The sequence below is a fragment of the Haliotis rufescens genome, unplaced genomic scaffold (assembly GCF_023055435.1).
Source record: "Haliotis rufescens isolate VD_foot unplaced genomic scaffold, xgHalRufe1.0.p SCAF_9, whole genome shotgun sequence".
NCBI lineage: Eukaryota > Metazoa > Mollusca > Gastropoda > Lepetellida > Haliotidae > Haliotis > Haliotis rufescens.
In genome coordinates, this window is record NW_025964383.1 from 24,096,689 (window position 1) to 24,119,550 (window position 22,862).

The 22,862-nt window shown below is 39.1% G+C and overlaps 2 protein-coding genes across 3 annotated transcripts; both read left to right on the plus strand.

The window, feature by feature from the left end:
• The first annotated feature begins 399 nt into the window (after positions 1-399).
• LOC124117015 (ADP-ribosyl cyclase/cyclic ADP-ribose hydrolase-like) lies at positions 400-13,149 on the plus strand. 2 transcript variants are annotated; one of them, XM_046478683.2, is made up of 8 exons: positions 400-662; positions 1,875-2,013; positions 9,394-9,481; positions 9,729-9,871; positions 10,438-10,511; positions 10,735-10,827; positions 11,955-12,041; positions 12,481-13,149. In XM_046478683.2, the coding sequence occupies exons 1-8, from the start codon at positions 478-480 to the stop codon at positions 12,623-12,625; spliced, it is 954 nt and encodes a 317-aa protein (XP_046334639.2). In that variant the 5' UTR covers positions 400-477; the 3' UTR covers positions 12,626-13,149. The 2 variants fall into 2 exon arrangements, with proteins under 2 accessions (XP_046334639.2, XP_048247366.1); XM_048391409.1 differs by lacking the exon at positions 11,955-12,041.
• A 2,148-nt stretch (positions 13,150-15,297) lies between these two features.
• On the plus strand, positions 15,298-22,559 carry LOC124117017 (ADP-ribosyl cyclase/cyclic ADP-ribose hydrolase-like). The gene is made up of 8 exons (XM_048391410.1): positions 15,298-15,573; positions 15,915-16,053; positions 17,716-17,803; positions 18,670-18,812; positions 19,309-19,382; positions 19,581-19,673; positions 21,084-21,170; positions 21,983-22,559. The coding sequence occupies exons 1-8, from the start codon at positions 15,359-15,361 to the stop codon at positions 22,077-22,079; spliced, it is 936 nt and encodes a 311-aa protein (XP_048247367.1). The 5' UTR covers positions 15,298-15,358; the 3' UTR covers positions 22,080-22,559.
• Positions 22,560-22,862: the final 303 nt, after the last annotated feature.

Consider the following 22,862-nt stretch of genomic DNA (forward strand, 5'->3'; position numbering starts at 1 on the left):
CTTATACTACCCAGTGTCATAGAGCCATTTGTACTACCCAGTGTCATAGAGTCATTTGTACTACCCAGTGTCATAGAGCCACTTGTACTACCCAGTGTCATAAAGCCACTTGTACAACCAAGTCTCATAGAGCCACTTGTACTACCCAGTGTCATAGAGCCGCTTATACTACCCAGTGTCATAGAGCCATTTGTACTACCCAGTGTCATAGAGTCATTTGTACTACCCAGTGTCATAGAGCCACTCGTACTACCCAGTGTCATAGAGCCACTCGTACAACCCAGTGTCATAGAGTCACTCGTACTATCCAGTGTCATAGAGCCACTCGTACTACCCAGTGTCATAGAGCCACTTGTAAAACCCAGTGTCCACAGTCAAAGCTCACATTCCACAGATAAGCCTAAGACAGGTGACGTGGAGTCAACTGAACAACATTGTAGTGAAGTAGATGTACACGTCTGAGTCAAAGTATCGTGAATGACCATCAGAATGTTATCTCAGCTAAACACACTGGCAGTGATCCTGACACTGGTGATACACCAGGTCCTGGTCGAGGGTCAGTGTGTGGCGAAGGGAACAACTCCTGACATACGGGAGTTGGTGTTGGGGAGGTGTGTTGACTACCAGACGAACATCAATCCTGGAGCATTCTGTGTGAACGGGTAAGTTGAACAAGACAATTGACATTTTGATGACTCGTTTACCTGTCAAGATACATTGAACCATAGTGAATATATTATCGATGCAGTATTTACCGCTCAGGTGAGAAAGGTTGTTGCCAGGATACAACTCATAACAGGATGTAAATTTCAGATCTCCTATGAGGATATGTAAATCTACTGTGAAAATAATATTATCAGTGATCACAAGTTTTTCAAGAGGTAAATCAATCTATATCTTTAAGAGCAAACATTTTGTTTTCCTTACGTTATTGTGGGAAAAAAAACACTTTTCAAACTGCCGGACAAAAGAATTTGACCTAAACGTTAAAATGTTACCATAACGTTCCAAAACACAACGCGTTGGTTTAGAAGCTGCACCTGTTTTCGGGTACCAGTGAAAATGGTATAAAATGCAACGGTTCTTTGCCAAGGCATCACAGGTAATGGTAAAAAACGAATGATATGTGAGAGACTCAGTAAGAGGCTCGACGGAATACTGCAAATGTATGACAACCACACCAACTTGCAAGAAACTGTTTGACTGTTTGAATATGCTGCAATATGCTTCGTGTATCTGGAGTTAAAATGTAAACACCCGTGTGCTCAGTGTATAAATCACACATGTGCAAACTGGTGTTTACACAATAAACCAGAACTATTTTTAATTAAAATCTTATGAAAAAGTACGTCAACGATAAGAACTACACAAACTGTACATTCAATAATCAACCAATAAAATACTGGAAATGTTCGAAAGCGGCATCGTTCAGCGCAAATAATGTAGCACAAGCACCGCCCATTCTATTATCAACCTATCAAGAAACAGCAGTTCGTTAGTGGGCGTTGCCTATTTTTTTCGGTTTATGGAAACATAAACGAAAAAAAACCAACATTGCTTGGTTGCCCGACTAAATGCCACGAAAGTACTAGCATTTATGTATTTTCAAATAAACACTTTTTTGCACAAAAGCGTGGGTATTTCTCATAAAAAATATACCCATATCATTTACATGTTTTTAAGATGGTAGCTCCTGGTAAAATACTTGGACTCTTTTGGCCTTGAAGATTCGTACTGAGAGGATGTTTTATTAGAAAGACGTTTATAAATGTCTTCGATGGTCCCAAGGACGTTGAGTTGAAAAGGTTTTACTGTAAAGTTTTCATTCTTTCAGCTTATTCTGATATCAGCTGCAGTGAAGGTTTATTTTCCAGGGTATCCAACCACAGACACTGTACTGCTCTAGCAGATAAGTTCATCTCTGCATTCGCCTTCCAGCCTGTGTGTAATGTAAGTTACAGTCGTTATGATGACTTTATCAAAGCAGCCGAGATTGACGTTCCTCCCGGTCAGGTAAGTTGGTGTGATGAGACTGGGAATTTGTTAGATACACACATCTCAAAACCGATCTCTTTTCTTTCGAGATTAAAGGTAACTGCTTCAGTGTGCTGACCATAGACATCGTCAACATTCATCAAAATTCGATAATCTTGGACGCGACGTTAAACCCCATTTCACCTCACCTCCAGCTGGAGGGGCGGATGTCACGACAGACTATTGATGGTCAAGCTTGATGCACTTTCATAGCACACTAGGATTTGTTAACACAAACCGTGACATCCGGAAAGCATATTACATACATACACATATAAGTGTATGCCATAGGGATGCATTGCCTAAAAGTCGGGCCGGGCCGGGCCAAGACGGGCCAAAGTGTTACTGGCTAATTACTTCATTATCGGCGATCATACCTACATATAATTGATGCAACATACACACATGACATTAATGAACAATCACCAAACAACAAAGTGCACCATAAATAAGTAATTCGGAGTAAATCGCTTGAAAACCAGAAAGTGGAGCTGTGTGTAAGCGTCGCTGATCTTGGTAACATGTAAAAGAGCAATCGTTAAACGAAATAAGATTTGAAACGTACCTATCGTGATACAAATTTCCATCTGTGAGCATAGTGTTTATATTTGTAGGAACGTTCTATATATAAGTAAATACCACTTTATAATGTCACCGATCGTCGTATTTAAAGCAGACACGTTGCTTAAAGTAGACCTCTTCTCCCCATACTCTCAACAGTCACACAGGTGTTCGGTCCGACTTGGCCCGGGCTGTCAAAATCAACTTTAAACATACAGATGTATCATCAAATGGATTCACATCTTTAGATTAGTATTATATCTGCCTCAATACCACTTTATAGTGTCTCAGATCGCTGTACTTAAAGAAAACAAGGTGCTCAAACTAAAGCCCTTTTCCCCTACATTCTCAACATAGTCTCTATCAGAAGTGTTTGGCTTGTGTTGGGTCCGACTTGGCCCGGGCGGCCAAAATCAACTTTAAACATACAGATGTATCTTCAAATGTGTTTACATCTATAGATTAGTGTTATATCTACCTATATACCACTTTATAATGTCACGGTACATCGTTAATAAAGAAAACAAGGGGCTCAAAGTGAAGCATTTTTACTGTATTTTCTAAAGAAATTCTATGTCAGAAGTGTTCGCGTATTTTTGTGCTTAAGTCACTTGGAGATTGTTTAGCTTCATGAACTCTTCATAAGAAACATGTCAGACAGCTTTGACATCATTGATGACTTAGTCTTATGAGATGTGTAAACCTTAGGGGAAATGAGCTCATGCAAATACAGAAACAGAGGGTCTAAAATTGCCACAGTGTTAGGCCCGAAAGTCTATTTAGGATTTAAATTGTGATTAAGGAAGTAGAGGGTAGAGAGAGAACAAGATAACAAATCTTAACTACCTGCCAAACAAGTGCTAGTTCGTTCGTATCCGTCACAAACTGTGATGAACGCATAGTGTGTTCGATGAAGGAAATACAGCCCTTCAGATCTTTGTTTACTGAATACACCTTGACCTATAATTTATAAGATATTGAAGCTACACGGCCGCCCATAGTTTCGAGGAAATGTCCTGGCTACACTTCAAGGTTTCGTGCTCAACAAATATATATGAATGTATATGATGTCTCATCTTGATGTACTTTAATAATGCAATTCGACAAAGAAGATGTACAGATGCCTCGACAGCATTTTTGGCAGTCAACTACAAGTACAGGAACATGGCTATTAATGCTCATGTGTGTCAGGTTGCCCTTACCTCGAAGTCACACCTGTACACAAAGCAAGTGCATAGTCTAAACTAGGCAACATTTGCATTTCTTTAGCCGTTTACAGATGCCTCGACAACATTTTTCACACATGAATGACTTCAACCTTGGCAGTCAACTAGTAGAGCTAAAAACATGGCTATTAATGCTCATGTGTGTCAGGTTGCCCCAACCTCGCCTCGTATCTGTACACAAAACACGTGCATAGTCTAAACTAGGATACATATGCATTTCTTCAGCCGTTTCAATAATGCAGTGCGCTGTCACAGCATGCTGCGTAGGTCTGTACAGCACAATGTTTTTTATTAGTAATTGGTCGATCCTTCATAAATCATATTTTTGCCATTCATTTCACATATGCCTCGGTAGAATTGAGGTAGGGGAAGGACTTCTGGTCAGATAACAAGGTATTCAGATATCCAGAAACTCGTTTATCCGGACAACATTTTAGAAAAAGCAATTGTCCGGATAAGCGAGGTTCGACTGTATAGCGCATGATACATGACAAAACAGATGTGATAGGACCTGATTCGCACTTGCTGAAGGGATACAATGGACCCTGATCATAATACATTGGTTGCTTATTATTATTATTATTAAACATATTGTATTGTCCAAAATGACAAAGGGATTGGGCGCAAGTGCAGCACTTATTACCTTTATACAGTTATACATAATATTGCATAATGAAAATGAACAATTTACAGTTGAAGCATCACATTGTGGAAACATAGTGCGCAATATAAATTTATATACAGTGCTCATATGAAGGATATGTACAATGTGCTGGAAAGTGAAGACAGTGTGCATCTCATACATATCCTAATATTATACATGTTAGTGTTGTATATAGATTTAACAATATTAATGATTAACAGTTTGGAAACAATAATATGCTAGCTACTGAATCTGTTAGTCGTTTCTATAAATTTGTCTACAGACAAGAATATTTTTGTATTCAGGAAAACATCTAAATTTGGATCACCAAAAAAAAAATACTATTTAGAGTTTTTTTGTCCTCCAAGATTATCGATAGCTGTCAGTAATGTCTCCCTAATATCATCATATAAGGTACATTGGAAGAAGAAATGGAATGAATTTTCACAAGGAGCTCCGCATTTACAGGAAATAGTATCAGATAATTAACACGAAACAGGTTGGAATTTAGTGTGCTACAATTGTGTCTCAATCTAGTGTGCAATATGTTTGTAGATCTCTCACCGCAATTATAGTGCATAGGTGGTGATGTAGGCTGCTCAGATGCGACAGCTTTAAAATAAGATACTGACGGACTATCCCTGATTCCGGATGATAGATTTTTCCATTGGTCTAATGTATCTATAATATAAGACCTTTTAAACGTAGATGTCCGTGCAAATGAAACTACAAAATCATGGCGGTTTCTGAGATTATAACTGACCTTCTGTGACACAGCTGGTGGTATAAGATCAGTTACATATGAAGGACATGGCTTATTTATTATTTTATACATAGTTACAAGATTGTTGACGTTTCTACTATACGCTTATATATATGTATCCACGTTACACACACCTAGAACAAGTACACTTATTTGAATATTACTAATATTACATGAATGTTACTGAGCAGTCAGTCAGAGATTATATCTTTGCGCTTAATCAGCAACATTAAGCCTTTCGCGTATATTACAACTTTGTAAGTTAACTTTCCTTTCCAGAAATACCATAGCATGGTGACAGAGATGAACTTCTACCCCAAGAGATGTGTCATTGACTAAAATCTGCTTTGTAAATTTGATTTCAAGTGATAGCCTTTACCTGGAAGGAATTTATATTTGTATTTTTTCAATTTTTCTTTTCATATATATCCCTCTGAATTTTTGGTTTTGAAATAGCATGTCGCAGAAATAACTCCTGTTGGACCCTTAGACTTGCAAGAATACTCTAATCATTGGTCGAAACATGCCCCATTTGTGCTTCTTGCTTTGCCAGACCAAACCCATACTGTTGAATTTCTCAAAAGCTTTAAAAGGGTTAAAGCTATTTTTGGAAGTATAAATGGGTTGATTGGTGACTACCACAGAAGTAGCAAATGGAGTTATGTCCGATGAAATTCTCTGTTTTGACTTGTTCTAATCGTTTCCGTGTTTTTCGGGTTTAACAACTAACTTGCCTTTGCGTGTGTTTGTTCCACCGGTGGTGCAGGATACACTCACCTCTATGCAAACACCTGTTATCCTCACTGTTTGATAGTAGTTTATACACGTAAGTATGTATAAGTTGTATGTCATCTTAATATATCACTTGTGTTATCCCCCTTTTTGGGGTGTACTTCAAACATAAATCAAAGTTTCTGTTGAGCTATCATGAATATCATAAAATACTTAGCAAGTCTATGCTTATCATTCCCTCTACTCCTACCGAAGGCTCTTACTTACTTACTTACTTACTTACTTACTTACTTACTTACTTACTTACTTACTTACTTACTTACTTACTTACTTACTTACTTACTTACTTACTTACTTACTTACTTACTTACTTACTTACTTACTTACTTACTTACTTACTTACTTACTTACTTACTTACTTACTTACTTACTTACTTACTTACTTACTTACTTACTTACTTACTTACTTACTCCCCCTTAAGCTCCCTCTTGGGTTGCACACACCACTTTCACCCTTTTCGGAATACACTAAATGGTCCGGACAGGCCCGTGTTCGAAATACGCTACAGTCGGAAAGCGCACGTCAAATCTCCTATATCAGTCAGTCAGACAGTCTAACACATTTGGTGAAATTTTCTTGAGAAGATACAGTGAAAGTGATCGACTTTAACAGACCACTTTTTCTTTGAGTTATCGTGCGACATTATTAAGTGTTATATAGGTACATATAATACTAGTCATGTTGAGAATGTAGAGGAAAAAGGGCTTCACTTTGAACTCATGATTTTCTTTATATGCGATAAACTGTGACATTATAAAGTGATACATAGGTAGATATAACACTAATCTATAGAAGTAAACACATTTGAAGATAGATCTGTGTGTTTAAAGTTGATTTTGACAGCCCGGACCCAACACAAGCCAAACACTTTTGATAGAGACTATGTTGAGAATGTTGAGGAAAAGGGCTTCACCTTCAGCACCTTGTTTTCTTTAATTACAGCCATCTGAGACACTATAAAGTGATATTTAGGTGGATATAACACTAATCTATAGATGTGAATCCATTTGATGATACATCTGTGAGGTTTAAGTTGATTTTGACAGCCCGGGCCAAGTCGGACCGAACACTTCTAACATAGATTTTCTTAAGAAAATACAGTAAAAATACTTCACTTTGAGCCCATTGTTTTCTTTAAATACGATGTACCGTGACATTATAAAGTGGTATATAGGTAGATATAACACTAATCTATAGATTGAATCCATTTGATGATACATCTGTCAGGTTTAAGTTGATTTTGAGAGCCCGGGCCAAGTCGGACCCAACACAAGCCAAACACTTCTGATAGAGAGAATGTAGAGGGAAAAGGGCTTCACTTTTGAGCACCGTGTTTGCTACTGCAATATGCTCACTTACTTACTTACTTTGGAGATTTAACGTGCGCTTTCCGACTGATGCGTATTTCGCACACGGGCCCGGCCAGGCCATTTAATGTGTTTCCGAAAGGGGCGAAAGTGGTCTGTGCAACCCAAGAGGGGGCTTTAGGGGTTGCTTATATAGAATTTGGGAATTTTGAGATTTGGAATAGATGTCGATGGGGTTGGGGAGGAGAACTAAGGGAGCTGGGTATGGTGGATGTTTGTTTGTTTATGTGATTTTGATTTGGTAGGTTATTATGTTTTTAGATGCGTTTTATTAGTTCCGTTTTGATTAAGAATACGCCTAAGGCCTTGAAGTTTTCTAGTTTATTTTGTGGGTTCAGTATTGCTTCTAGAGTGAGAGCCTTGTTTAGATTGAGGGTGGTTTGTAATGCGGTTCGATGTGTTAGGTAGTGTGTGCAGTGTTCTGGGGTTTCTAGTTGTTTGCAGTGTGGGCAGTTACCTGTAGTGTGGTTTTTTTTAAAATTTAGGTGGTTATTTAGGTTGGTGTGTCCTGTTTGGAGTTTAGTGATTACTCTGTCGATTTTTTTTGATGGATGGAGAGTTTTTGGTTTGGTTAGTGGTTTGCTGAGCATTTTTTGATTTGGCAATTTGAGTTTAGATATAGGTTATGCCATTTTTTGTGATTTTTTGCTTGTTTACACTTTTAATTTCTGATTTTGAGATGGGTAAGTTTAAGCTTATTTCTGGGATTTTGAGGGATAATTTAGCTGCGTTAATTTATGTCGTTTTTTGGTATTTTTGTTTTGGAGGGCTTGCAGTCCACTTAGGGAGTCGGTAAGTATTAGGATTTTTTTTGTGGTTTTGGGGTTCTTGATTATGGAGGGCTGAGGCCATGCCCATTAGTTCTGCCGTGAATATTGATTGGTTATTTGGGAGTCGAAAGGATTGTGTGGTTTTAGTTGGTTGTGTGGTATGGACTCCGAAACGCGTGTGTTTGGAGGTCGGATCTGAGGATCCGTCCGTGTAAATGTGACACCAATTTGGCCAATTTTCGTGTATGTATGCTAGTGTGGTAGTTTTAGCTATGTTTGGGTCGGTTTGTTTATTTATTTGGCTAGCTAGTGTTGTGTCTATTTTGGGTATTTTAAGTTAAGGGGTGAAGATATTTGATTGTTTGCAGTTTTGTTTAAGATTTTTAATTTGGTGTTCATTTAAGTAGTTTGTTATTCTTTGGGATATTGGGGTAAGGAAGGGGTGTTTACGAGCTAGAGCTTGGTTTTTAGGGCTGATGTTTTGGTTTATTAAGTTTTGGATGAGAGGGTTTACTGCAATATGAGACACTAAAGTGTTATATAGGTAGATATGATATTATAATTAGTCTATAGATGTAAAGTATGTGTTGTAATTTTAGAAGCGCTTTGACAGTTATTAACATGTGTCGTGTCAGTCCTATGACATTCGCAAATATCCACTTGCAGGAAACATCCTGTGTTGGTTTAACATGAATTAGTAAAGGTTAATTAGGGATGCCAAACACGTTAATTGATGAAAGAAGAGTAGTCAAAACACTGTCATTTCGAATCCCTGCCCAGGACATCACACCCCTTCACGATAAGGTCGGTGAGAAACCTTCTTATCAAAGTAAAGACACAGTCAAGACACTGACTTTTCGGTATCAACTCTCGGTATGTAGCTATAATTATCAGTTTATTACATTGCTGAAGATACATTTTGATTCAAACTCAATTAAATGAGCAAAACTATCCGTTTCTTGACATTTGAGATCTGCCTAGATATGCACGTTTCGTTTTATTATTCTGCAATCCATTTTCAGTATTACCCGCTGGCCCGGCCCGACTTTTCTTGGCCCGACTTTTAGGCAATCCCCCATAGGGGTTCTACTTTATTTTTCTTGATGGCGTATACATTTTGTCCGTTCCTATTACAAGAATATATTATGTTTTGTTTCTATCTTCATTTCAAGAGTTGGTGCCACATACGAAACACACAGACGCTCATAACGTTTGACTAACTAATTCCTGTTGCAGAGTATGTTCTGGTCTGGTGTGTATGGTGTCGTGCAGATGTACAGCAACCGTGGGCAGAGAGCAACAGTGCTCGAAGATACCCTCATAGGTAACGCTGCACGCATCTTTGGATTGTTATAAGACATATATTTGCATTAAGAAATGCATTGTTCCAAACATGGACAAAAGGACGTCCTATGTAAAGTTGGAGAAGTATGTATAAGGGTAAAGACAATATCCATTGTATTACATTTGTATATTTCCATATTCCCTCTTGTATGTCACTTCACATTTTCAGAAAGAGCATAGTATTGAAAAAACGACATGTTGTTTATGTATCTTATCTCCAATTGCAGGTTACATGGTTGATGGCTTACAGTTTTGTGCCCAGACAGATTCCCCTGGGATAACTTATGGTGCAGACTGTCCTGGATTCGACCAGACTGCCAACTGTACAAACAATGCTGAGTTTTCCTTCTGGGCCATGGCGTCGAAACATGTATGGGCACTATGTGACGTTAATTTACTTACCGTAATAAGCGCCCAGTGCGCTCTCAAAATTTGAAATAGGGGGTTCTTATTAGAATTAAATTTTGGAGAAAGTTGAAAGATTGTAAATTTCGTGGTTTATGCTGACAGCCTGACATGATACAAAAGAAAAGTCTGTGTGTATTATACACGACAGATATATTTATCCAGAATATAATTGCCATTGATTAAGTTTGCATATAACACACAAGTGCGTATTATACACGAATAAATAAGTCTTGTGTACATTGATCAAACGGAAGGGTGCTAATTGGGATTGTTCACTATCCAATATATTAGCAAATATCGCCGTGGGCGCTTATTAGAGCGGGGCGCTTATCACGTCGAATACGGTATTTATCAAATAGTATATTGCACACCATAGGACACAATTGATGAATGATACCTTACACATTTTCCACTTTGGTTACACCAGCCAGGAAAGACGTCATATATACATAGATGCACAGAATAACTACCACATGGAGAAAATATTTTAATGGGGAAAATGAAACATACCTCTGACTGTTTTTACAGTATGCATCCCATGCCAGTGGCGAAGCCCATGTTATGTTGAATGCAAGCAGAGACCAGCCATTCCGAGATTCATCGTAAGTATATACATGTACATACATAGTGGCCGGCTTCCGGGTCGGGCATGTCTAAATGGTATCTGTACATGTGTACATGATTTGGTTTCAAAGGAATGGCGTTTTGTTATATTCTCATCCATATCCCTAGTAAATGGTTGGTTGAAGCAGTACTCTTGCCTTGGTTTCGGATGAACGAGTGTCTTAAAAAGCTGAGTAATTATCTTTCTTCTTTTTTTTCTAGTTTCTTTGCAACTTGGGAAGTACCGAATATGGACGCTAGCCAACTGTCAAAGGTCAATATTCTTATGGTTCATATACCGGGACAAAAGATAAGGTATGTTTGAAGGTGTAAGACCATAATATTATAATGTTCAGTTTCCCATATGTATCTTTCCAAGAACATTAGTTAGTATTCACGGATACAGCCCGGTGTTGCACAAGAAAATACACTGTACGATTCATTATACGTGGACATAATTTGTCAGAATTTTTTTTTAAAATGCATGTGTGTGTTTATTGTGAAAATCAATACTGATTAAACCATGAATGTATCCACCCGTCACGTTCCGAGTTAGAATTGGTCTTCAGCAACCCATGCTTGTCGCAAGATCGAGTAACGGGATGGGGTGGTCAGGCTCGCTGACTTGGTAAATGCATGTTATCATTTTCCAATTGCTTAGATCGATGCTCACGAAGTCAATCACGGGATTGTCTGGTCCAGACCCGATTATTTACAGACAGCCGTCATATAGCTGGGTTATAGTGCGGAGTTAAACAACAAACAAACATGAATGCACCATAAAGAAGTACAATGGGCAATAGACATAAAGAAGCATTTTTGAAAATACAATCAGAATACATAAAGTAAATTACACTCCAAAAATATCATTTATGCCCGTTTCATAATTCCCGAACGTCATAACCAAGTATGGGTCCCTTGTTCTGCTAAAACAATTACGCACAATACGCACAATATTACAGTTATATCAAGGCGTGTCAATTTCATGTGAAAGGAAATCCCGCAGTGACGTTCACCACTTTGGTGATACCCACAAGCACAGGTACAGTAAACTACGGTTATAACGAACTCAAAGGGACTACTAATTTTAGTTCGTTATAACCGTAGTTCGTTATAAGCACATATACAGCATGACTACAGCAAGTAGTCGGGACCAAAAAGTAAGTTCGTTATATCCGTCAGTTCGTTATAAGCGTGTTCGTTATAACCGTAGTTCGTTATAAGTACATATACAGCATGACTACAGCAAGTAGTCGGGACCAAAAAGTAAGTTCGTTATATCCGTCAGTTCGTTATAAGCATGTTCGTTATAACCATAGTTTACTGTATATGCTTTGACAAAGTTTGTGAAACACAGTCAGGGAGAACCGGGCGGGATTCGAACCAACGTGTAATTTAGGAATATCTCGGTTAATTATTTATTCTCAATTTGTTGTATGTAGATCAACATGTAACAGCAACAACATCTCTGAACTGAAAAAGCGACTGAGGGATAGAAACATTGCGTCTTCTTGTCAGGACAGCCCAAGGTAATTTTGTATAGGAATAAGAACATAATGTCTTACAAAAAACAACAACTCTATTTGAAGTGATATCACAGGTCCTTTGATGCGTTAACACGCTAACCAAGTTGCGAAAAACCTGCATTAACATGTGTCACTTTTAGGATGTAAACTCAATCATAACCACGTACAGTGAGGGAGTGAGTTCGGTTTTAGCCTAGTGGTTAAAGCGTTAGCTCGTCATACCGAAGACCCGGGTTCGATTCCCGACATGGGTACAATGTGTGAAGCCCATTTCTGATGTCCCCCTCCGTGATATTGCTGGAATATGTCTACAAAGCGGCGTTAAACCATAATCACTCACTCATATTATACTCTTATTTTTGAAATTCGTTAAATATCCACACGGTTAAACTTACATAGACTATGATCATTACGTGGACACCTCTGTATCTTTATCCCACAGAGGACCCCAAACAATGGTGTGTGTGGACTACCCGGGAGAGAGGGAGTGTGACATGGACAGGACAACAAGCGCGTCGTCTCACCTTGTTTCTGTTGGAGTACACATTGCAGTGTTGAACGCAGCACTCAAGTCCATCTCTCTGTAATTGACCAGACGATTACTACTTGCTCTAATGGTGCACGTTGCATGACAGAACATTTAATCAACGTCGCAACAGTTTTCACATTTTGACCAGTAGTCGTATTGTCATACTTTCAGTAGTATTTTTGGTGTTCGCCAAAGGCCAACAATGCGACAACACGACATTTGTCAAGGTATGTGTCGTTGTCGCATTTTCACAGACAGTGAAACTAACGAAGTCGGGTCTGGTTGATGGTGCGACCAAACACGCGTCGAGCTTAACACACCATCTTTTATGTGTATTTTATTGCGACCACATTTTAGGCATAAAATATTCTTTCTAGGGTTCAATAACATAGTATGTGAGGGTGATCATTAAATTGACACAATTCTTAATGGTTGTCGAGGCACTGATGCCATGCAACTCATTAATAGTGAGTGAGTGAGTGAGTTTGGTTTAACGCCGCTTTTAACAGTATTCCAGTTATATAAGGCGCCGCGATTCGCTGCGCAGAGTTGCGTCCTTTAGGCACGTCGGAAACCTTTGATTGTGGGTTCGAATCTCGGTTCGCCCAGATTATGTTTCTAGGTTTGTCAACACCATACCCGTGCTCGTGGGTTTCACCGAAGTGGTAAACGTCTAAGACCTGCATCACTTGGGGCTTTCCTCCCACATTAAGCTGACACGCCGTGATATAACTGGAATACTGTTAAAAGCGGCGTTAAACCCAATTCACTCACTCACAATACACGTTAGAATTTGTATGCAAATGACATGCCTTCGTTCAGTGGTGTCATGTCATCACCCACCTTGCCCAGGGCTCAAGAACATCCGACAATGCACCGATAGCGAACGCAGTCATTTCTGAAGGTCATCGGCAGCCATTTCTATTTTTGGATCGTCGTAGGCTATATATGTATTCATACGCACGTTTTTGTGTGGAAAAAAGACATGATTTAGAGGTATTAGTTGGAAGATTGAGACCTCCTTGTAGTGAGTCCGAATCAAGCATTCTTCAATGTCAGGGTAGAATGTCCGTGGTTCGAATCCTGTCAGAGGATCTGTACATTTTGATGGCCGTAACATTGGCGCCCCACGCTGAAATTCCTTCCCCCAACATTTAATTCTGGTATATGATAGGGACAGTTTCTATACCCAGTTTTGTCCATTTTAGTTCTGAAGTGACCCGTGAAGATCCGGGGTAGAATAGGCCTTCAGCAACCCATGCTTGCCGTAAAAGGCGACTATGCTTGTCGTAAGAGGCGACTAACGGGATCGGGTAGTCAGGCTCGCTGACTTGGTTGATGCATGTCAACGTATCCCAATTACGTAAATCGGTGCTAATCACTGGATTGTCTGGTCCAGACTCGATTATTATTATAGACTCGACGTTAAACCCCATTTCACCTCACCTCACCATCAATGTCCCTTTAACAATAATTGGTGATTTTAGGTGCTCTTACACGAACTTTTGAACACTTGGGCTGCTGCAGTGCTTTTTAACATAATTGCTACTTTCTTTAAAATGTCAATTTAGATTGTTTTTTCGTCTTTTTAATTTACAACTATCTGAAAATAAATGTTTTAGTAAACATCTCTTGAAACTTATAGTTTTGATGTGTTAGAAAAAGGGCTTTTTTTACACTAAATCCTGATATATACTAACATCACGCCATAGCGGTCACTGTGGTTTTCAGTATACTCGTACATCTCCTTTATCTCCTTTTATCGCCATGATATCTCCATTGTTGATTAAAACATGCGTACCAAATCACTATTTACAACACATCTTCGTGACTATTACAAATGGCATGGACTTATTCCAGATGTATTTATGATACTAAGAAATTGTGAGACATTCCAATCTTAGACATGGGCGATAAAATCAATTTAACCGAAGAAAGTAGAACTCACATACTCCCATTTTATTGGGATGACTCAATTAAACAGTTTAATCATCCAGTTTGAAAAAATGAACAGATATCACAATTCTATTTGCATTGTATTGGAAAGATATTCGCTGAAAGGAAAGGAAAAAAGACTTTTCTCTCATGTAAGCCCTACGTCTTTTAGCTCTCTATAGCAACTGTTGCACATCAAATATATCACAGTAGAACGATGCCGTGCGTTTATGAGCACATACACCTTTGGAAATTGTTCAAAATTCATAACCAGTTATGATTTTTTCAGGTTAAGATAAATCATCTGTTTGTAAACTGTTTTCAAGGGCTATGGTCTTTCATACATTGACAAAGTCACCCGTAAAGAATAAATAAGATGGTTTAGAAGCTTCAACGAGAATGTATATATATATATATGTCCTTCCATCGTATATTGTCTTTTTGAGGTTTGTATACATTTCTATCGGGCGCCCTGTTCATTCATAAAACAAGTAAGGAAGTAGACGAAATAATGATTTTCCCCGAATATGTCGGGTGCAGATAGACTTTATGATTTGAGCAATTTCTTAAGATACTGATTTTTAACATTTTGTTCATAAAGCACAACTGGAAAATTCTCAATCATTCTTAAATCAGGTTGTTAGCCTTAAGTCAATTTTATACCACTGCCAGGGACAATGTTTAAAAACAGCTTCAAACAAGTGGACAACGTTACTGATAGTTGATTTTTGAATAGTGGAAGTCTTATCATTTTTACGACCCAGTGTTGTCGTGACCCACAGTCAAAGTACACACTCCAGAGATAAGCCTAAAGCAGGTGACGTGGAGTCAACTAAACAACATTGTAGTGAAGTAGATGTACACGTCCGAGTCAAAGTATTCGTGGATGACCATCAGAATGGTATCTCAGCTAAACACACTGGCAGTGATCCTGACACTGGTGATACACCAGGTCCTGGTCGAGGGTCAGTGTGTGGCGAAGGGAACAACTCCTGACATACGGGAGTTGGTGTTGGGGAGGTGTGTTGACTACCAGACGAACATCAACCCTGGACCATTCTGTGTGAACGGGTAAGAATCACGAAACAATGCGAAGATTAATTAACGAAGAAGCTGCATGTTTGTTTATATTTTTAAGGTGAAAACAAGACATTCCGGCGATACGGAATATTACTTACAGTAATGCTTTTTAAACAATATCCATTTTTGCTAGCGATAAACATCATCATTAAGTTTAGATCAAATGGTTACAATCCTACTAAGGATCGACAGTCAGGTAACTTCGAGCGTCCAAACTTAACATGTGCAGAGTACGTACGTTACAAGCACCAACTGAAAAAAGGTTGCGGGTGTACTCTTTAAAGCGCCATTAACCAAGCTCATTGCAAAATATTAAAGGTTTATTCTTCCAGGGTATCTAGACACAGAAACTGTACTGCTCTAGCAGATAAGTTCATCTCTGCATTCGCCTTCCAGACTGTGTGTAATGTAAGTTACAGTCGATATGATGACTTTATCAAAGCAGCCCATATTGACGTTTCTCCCGGTCAGGTACGTGGATATCATATAAGCAATTGAATGACTTAAAAAATAAAATTGCCCACTGAAAGATAACTTTAAATGTGATCAGACTTTGAAACAGAAAGTTTGACGAAGATATTGCAAAAAGATCCTTATAAATGTACTACTCTATAGGGGTTATGCTAATTCGTAATAAATACTTTATTTATCCATGCCTGTTTTAAGTTACCCATATGCTAGCGCAAAGGAAAATCTGTGCACCATAAGAAATCACCAGAATCACGCCTTTGTCAAAATGGCCCTGAAATTGCACGTGCGTCCAATCACTGCATGCATAAAATTCCATTGCAGTTGGTCACACATTTACAGTACACGTGGGACAGAGACAATTCAAACAGAGAAAATCGTTGAAGTGATTTAACAGTGAAAAGCAACCTCGTAAACGTTATGCCATGTCTATCTGAAAATGAGGGGTTGCGAGCAATGAGGATGCGTGTTTATCGATGTCGGATGCCGTGTGTTGTTCAACGTTATGCATTCGGTAGTGTGAAAGTAATGGCGTGGAGAGACATCTCTGAACATTACAGAACCCTCCAGTGGTCATCGATGGTAGTTTGATAGGTGCACGGTACCATGACGAAGTTATCCGTCCCCCCATTCATTCAGACCCAAGGGCGTCACATCACGAAACAGTTGGAGAATACGAGCCCTTCCGTTGCATGTGTGGTCACAGATTTCATTGGGCACCAGAATCCCCCCACACTCCCTTAGCCAGCTGTTTGGCCAGATCTGTCGCCCGACAGATGTGTGGATGAAATGAAACGTGGTTTACGCCGACTTCCAACACAACTGGTCACGCTGGTCAAGCAGCAATAGGCCTTGGTCCAATTTGTTTAGTCAAGTCAAGTCAAAGATGTTTATTGTATCAAAGGCCATCGGCCCATATACAAGTTCAGATAAATACAGTGGGTGAGAATTTACAGATTGGGAGATACAACAAAAATTATATAAATATAACATTCATTTAACAATCGGTGATAATCATGAGGACTTTCTAGGGTGAGGTAATTAAAATTATGAATTTCCACTCAACATGTTATTTCGTAGTTCCATCCCATGTTTTACAAATAAAGACAGTTTAAACATTACATCGGCATCATTCGATGACAAAATAGAAACAAAAGCTATTCTACTTGTCTTAGATAAGAAACATTCTGGTATATATTTAGTACGTAATTCTGCATAATAAGGACATTCAAAGGTAAAATGTATTTCGTCTTCTATTGCAGAGTTACAGAATGGACAAATTCTTTGTATTCTTTCAAGTGATATATTCCGTCCATAGTTAATCATAAGTTTTGACAAGCCAAGTCTGTATTTAATATATCCATTTCTTAGGTGACTATTTGTTAAAACTGATAGATATTTTTCTGGCTCTAATAGAGTCTTAAATGTTCTGTACAAATCATAACGTGAACTATTTTCCAAGTTGCATTGCCACCCTTGATAGAACATATTTATTGCTATTTTACGTTTACGTTTATTCAATATTTCTCATGATCGTCAGTGATGCACATGAACTTTTTCCCACTAGTATAGCAATATCCTTAGCAGTGACAATCTTCTTTTAATCAGTATCTGCCATACTCTAAATACACACACGCTCACAACGTGTGGTTTCTCCTGTTTCAGAGTATGTTCTGGTCTGGTGTTTATGGTGTCGTGCAGATGTACAGCAACCGTGGGCAGAGAGCAACAGTGCTTGAAGACACCCTCATAGGTAACTTTGTTCGCAGCTTTGGTTTTGTTATACAAAGGTAATGTGTATTCGCGGCACGAAATTTATTGTTCTACATATCAACACAGGCATTGTGGAAAGTAATATTTACTGCTGACAGTCTCCCAATAACACACAGTTAGTTGTACTGTCACCTGACATTGGCTATCACCCATTTGTAGGATCAAAATAGTTCTTGCACAGTTTCAATACTCGGAAATCAAGGTATTTTTTCCAGCGCATATTGCCATATGCTGCTGAGAATGAGGTGGAATGAAAACAGTGTGACCATACTTCGAATTGCACGGGCAGATAATAACCATTGGTTTGGGTGACAATTTTGGTCTGTATTTACCTGATCTTGTATCATTTGTACAAAATAGTTCATCTCCATGTGGTCATAGACAAATTGGCGGTTGTTTATTTTCATTTCCAGGTTTGCATAGGACGACTTTAATAGTTGAGTATACAGAATAGGTTGGACAATTTCAATATTACCGCTTGCACTTCCCTTTACATTCTGTAGAAAGAGGTGGGTAGTACTTAGGAATGTATTGCATGTTGTCTTCAATTGCAGGGGTCACGGGTGGCCCAGTCGTGTTAGGCGCCGCGATTTGCTGTGCAGAGTTGCGTCCTTTGGGCATGCAAGAAACCTATGATTGTGGGTTCGAATCCCGCTTCGCCCCCATTATGTTTCTAGGTTTGTCAGCACCATACCCGTGTTCCTGGGTTTCACCGAAGTGGTAAACCTCCGAGGCCTGCATCACTCCGGGCTTTCCTCCCCAAGCTGACACGCCGTGATATAACTGGAATACTGTTCAAAACGACGTTAAAACCAACTCACTCACTCACTCACACTTCAATTGCAGGTTACATGGTTGATGGGTTACAGTTCTGTGCCCAGACCCATCTCCCTGGGATAACGTATGGTGCAGATTGTCCTGGATTCGACCAGACTGCCAACTGTACAAACAATGCTGAGTTTTCCTTCTGGGCCATGGCGTCGAAAAATGTATGGGCATTATGTGACGTTACATTTGCTTATTAATCAGTTAGTCTGTTCTACGTCTCAATACAAGGTTCAAGTGGGTTAGTTGGTTTAAACGCCGCTTCGAACAATAGTTGAGTGACGTAATGGCAAGTCTGCCTGATGTAGGAGGAAAGTGATGTCTTAGTCATTGATCACTTTTCTGAAAGCTTTGAGCATGCATGTGGTGCTGACAAACTGTGAAATATATTCTCTACAATCGGTTGAGTACAGATTCAACATGCTTAATTCTTAGAAGTGTACTTTTCTATATGCTTCTGAACTGAAACACATTTACTGCTTTTCTTTGCAAGAAAGAATAGCATTGCACATAATAATTTTAGTCATTACAATTATGATACACATATTGGACATCACTTTATAAGAAAACGTCGGTATGAGCTGTCCAGCGTTGTAAGCATCTCCTTAATACATCGATTTTATCGGCGGAAATGAAACATACCTCTGACTGTTTTTACAGTATGCATCCCATGCCAGTGGCGAAGCCCATGTTATGTTGAATGCAAGCAGAGACCAGCCATTCCGAGATTCATCGTAAGTTTATGCGTCCATAACGGGTAGTTTAGGGTTACGGGATGCTTAATTGGTTTTTGTTCATAATTATGTGATTCTTAAATATGTTTTAGCTTTCTGATACGTCAATGCAGGAATACAAGTTATATGCTACACTCCATAAAGCAAGTACACGTTGCTTAACATGCCATATAATTTTCTTTTATCTTTTTTTTCTAGTTTCTTTGCAACGTGGGAAGTACCGAACATGAACGCTAGCCAACTGTCAAAGGTCAATATTCTTATGGTTCATATACCGGGACAAAAGATAAGGTATGTTTGAAGGTGTAAGACCATAATGTTATAATGTGCAGTTTCCCATATGTATCCTTTCAAGAACAATAGTTAACGTTTTGTGGACGACCACGGTTGTGTGAATCTGACAGAATACATTGGAACATTATTATGGCGGGGGATCCCAAACATTTACAGGATAGATGCAGCCCAATGTTATACTCGACAATGTATACACACTTCATTTTGTATTATATTAGTTGGTAATTTTTTTAAATAGTTGTGATTGGTGAAATCGATACTGATAAAATCATGAATTTATCGTTAGGTGAGTGAGTGTGTATGGTTTTACGCCGCTTTTAGCAATATTCCAGCAATATCACGGCGGGGGACACCAGAAATGGGCTTCACACATTGTACCCATGTCGGGAATCGAACCCGGGTCTTCGGCGTGACGAGCGAACGCTTTAACCACTAGGCTACCCGACCGCCCTCTTAATGTTAGGAGTATAATGAGCAATTGACATTGATAGTATGTTTTGAAAATGCAATTAGAACGCAATTTAACGCAGATTATATGACATAAATTACATATATCAATATCAATATATATAAAAAAAAATGGGGGGGGGGACCGAGGGTGACCCAGTCGTCTATGGCGCCGCGATTCGCTGTGCAGAGTTACGTCCCTTGGGCACGCCAGAAACCTAAGATTGTGGGTTCGAATCCCGGTTCGCGCCGATTATGTTTCTAGGTTTGTTAGCACCATACCCGTGCTCGTGGGTTTCACCGAAGTGGTAAACGTCTGTGACCTGCATCACTTCGGGCTTTCCTCCCACATTAAGCTGACACGCCGCGATATAACTGGAATACTGTTAAAAGCGGCGTTAAACCCAACTCACTCACTCACTCACTCACTCACTCGAACCTTTTTGCAACTAACAAAGTATGTGTAGAGCATACGCTAAAGCAAGTTTAGTTCCCCAAGTTTTTGTTGAACAAGTTTCGGTCCAGTGTCCCCGAACGTCATGACAATCATGGGTCCATGGTTCTGTAACTTATCCCTGCAAAATTTGCGTGAGTGAATTTGTATTAACGTCACTTTGAACAGTAATGTTATATCACGGCGTGTAAGGTTGATGTGGGAGAAAGTGATGCATGTTCATCCTGAAACCCAGTAACACGGGTAAAGTGGCGACAGCCCTAGCGCCATAATCAGGGTTTCGTGATTCAAACACTCGATCCTAGGTTTCTTGGACGCCTTAGAGACGCAACACTGCGTGGCGAATTGCGTCGCTTTAGACTACGACTAACACACCAGTGCCCCAAGTTGTGAAAGAAGAGGAATGCTTGCAAGATGGTCTCAGTGTTTACACAGAGGTCGGTATTACCAAACACATGTGATTTCGGAATATGTCCATCTAATTACCCTCCATTTGATGTATGTAGATCAACATGTAACAGCAACAACATCTCCGAACTGAAAAAGCGACTGAGGGACAGAAACATTGCGTCTTCCTGTCAGGACAGCCCAAGGTAATTTTGTGTAAGAATGAAAACATGACAGTGAGTGAGTGAGTATGGTTTTACGCCGCTTTTAGCAATATTCCAGCAACATCACGGCGGGGGACACCAGAAATGGGCTTCACACATTGTACCCATGTCGGGAATCGAACCCGGGTCTTTGGAGTGACGAGCGAAAGCTTTAACCACTAGGCTACCCGACCGCCCCGAAAACATTACATGTCTGACTACACCCCACACTATATATGAAGTGATGTTCTCGTCCCTTTCCATCGTCAACATCCTAACCGTGTTGCGATAAACTTCCATAAACATTTGTCACGTGTAGGATTGAAACACATTTACTGCAGTGTACGTACACAAGTTGACATGCCAAAACATCGTCCTTACCTACATACCACCTTCCCCTTGAAAATGGATCACGCATCATTGTCTTATTGTACATTGCAATATTGTCTCCTTGTAACATTGCCATCATTTATTGCCAGAATGATCTCAATACTCAGGATCAATTTACTTTTCTGGGATTCCACTCACATATATTTCAGGTACATTTGTCGAGAACGAAATGTGCCAGTTATGATGTCTCGAACGCATACACTGCTTTTTTAATGTCTTAATACAATTGTGCCAACCCATACTTTCACATTACGGACACATTCACACTGACCGTCAAAGAGTGTTGACAGAGTAATAAGCTCATAATTAGTGTCTTGCACATTCTCATAATCAGCAAACTCTGTTATTATGTGATTCGATAGATATCCAGTAGGTCAAACTTACAAGGTCCATTAATAGGTCTTCTCTTTGTCTGTATCTCACAGAGGACCCCAAACAATGCTTTGTGTGGACTACCCAGGAGAAAAGGAGTGTCATATTGGAAATGCAGGCGCATTGTCTCACCCTGGTCTTATTGGATGAACACAGCCTTCAAGGCCATCTTTCTGAAACTGACCGAGCGATTAGTACTCCATTATTGGTGCGCATGTGTAGTAAGTGAATTAGAGAATGCGTGCGCAGACAAGAGTTATCGTCCTTTACCATCTTTAATGTTTCATGTGAATTAAAGTATACTTGAGCAGAAATGGTTATTGTTCAATTTCCACTCAAGTGATTCTTGTAATTAAAAGCCAATGTCAATATCGGTTGTTTTTCTCAAAAAGAAAACAAACCTTTGATCGTTTCCTAAAAAGTTACTTTATATATCTTTATTGTCAGTGTCGTTTGCATTAACCAACGTGTTTGTATGTCTGTATCCGGTCACCAACAACTAGACTCTAATTTGAATCATAACAAGAGCAAAACGATGCTTGAATTAGGTTGGTCAAAAGGATGTATTAATATGAGAAATCAAGTATGACTAGGCATCAAATATTGTGTATTAAATTATGGTTAAAGCAGTGATAGATTCTGATGTTTTCCTTGAAGGTTTGTCAATATCAATTATCATGCCATTGAATAAAAAAGGGGATTAGAACAAAGCTGACAATTATAGAGGTATATGACAACCTCAGAACGCTATGGGTTGTTACGGTAAAAAAAAAAATCTCTGAAATAATTTGTATTTATTTTTCCAAATTATTAAAGTTTAGAATTTTCTTTAATTTTTATGTCAAATTAAGCAGTAAAAAGATTATCATTTTATGCATGCTTCAGGAGTTTAGCCAATGAAGGTAACTCTGTTTAGGCTTCATGCCATGCTTT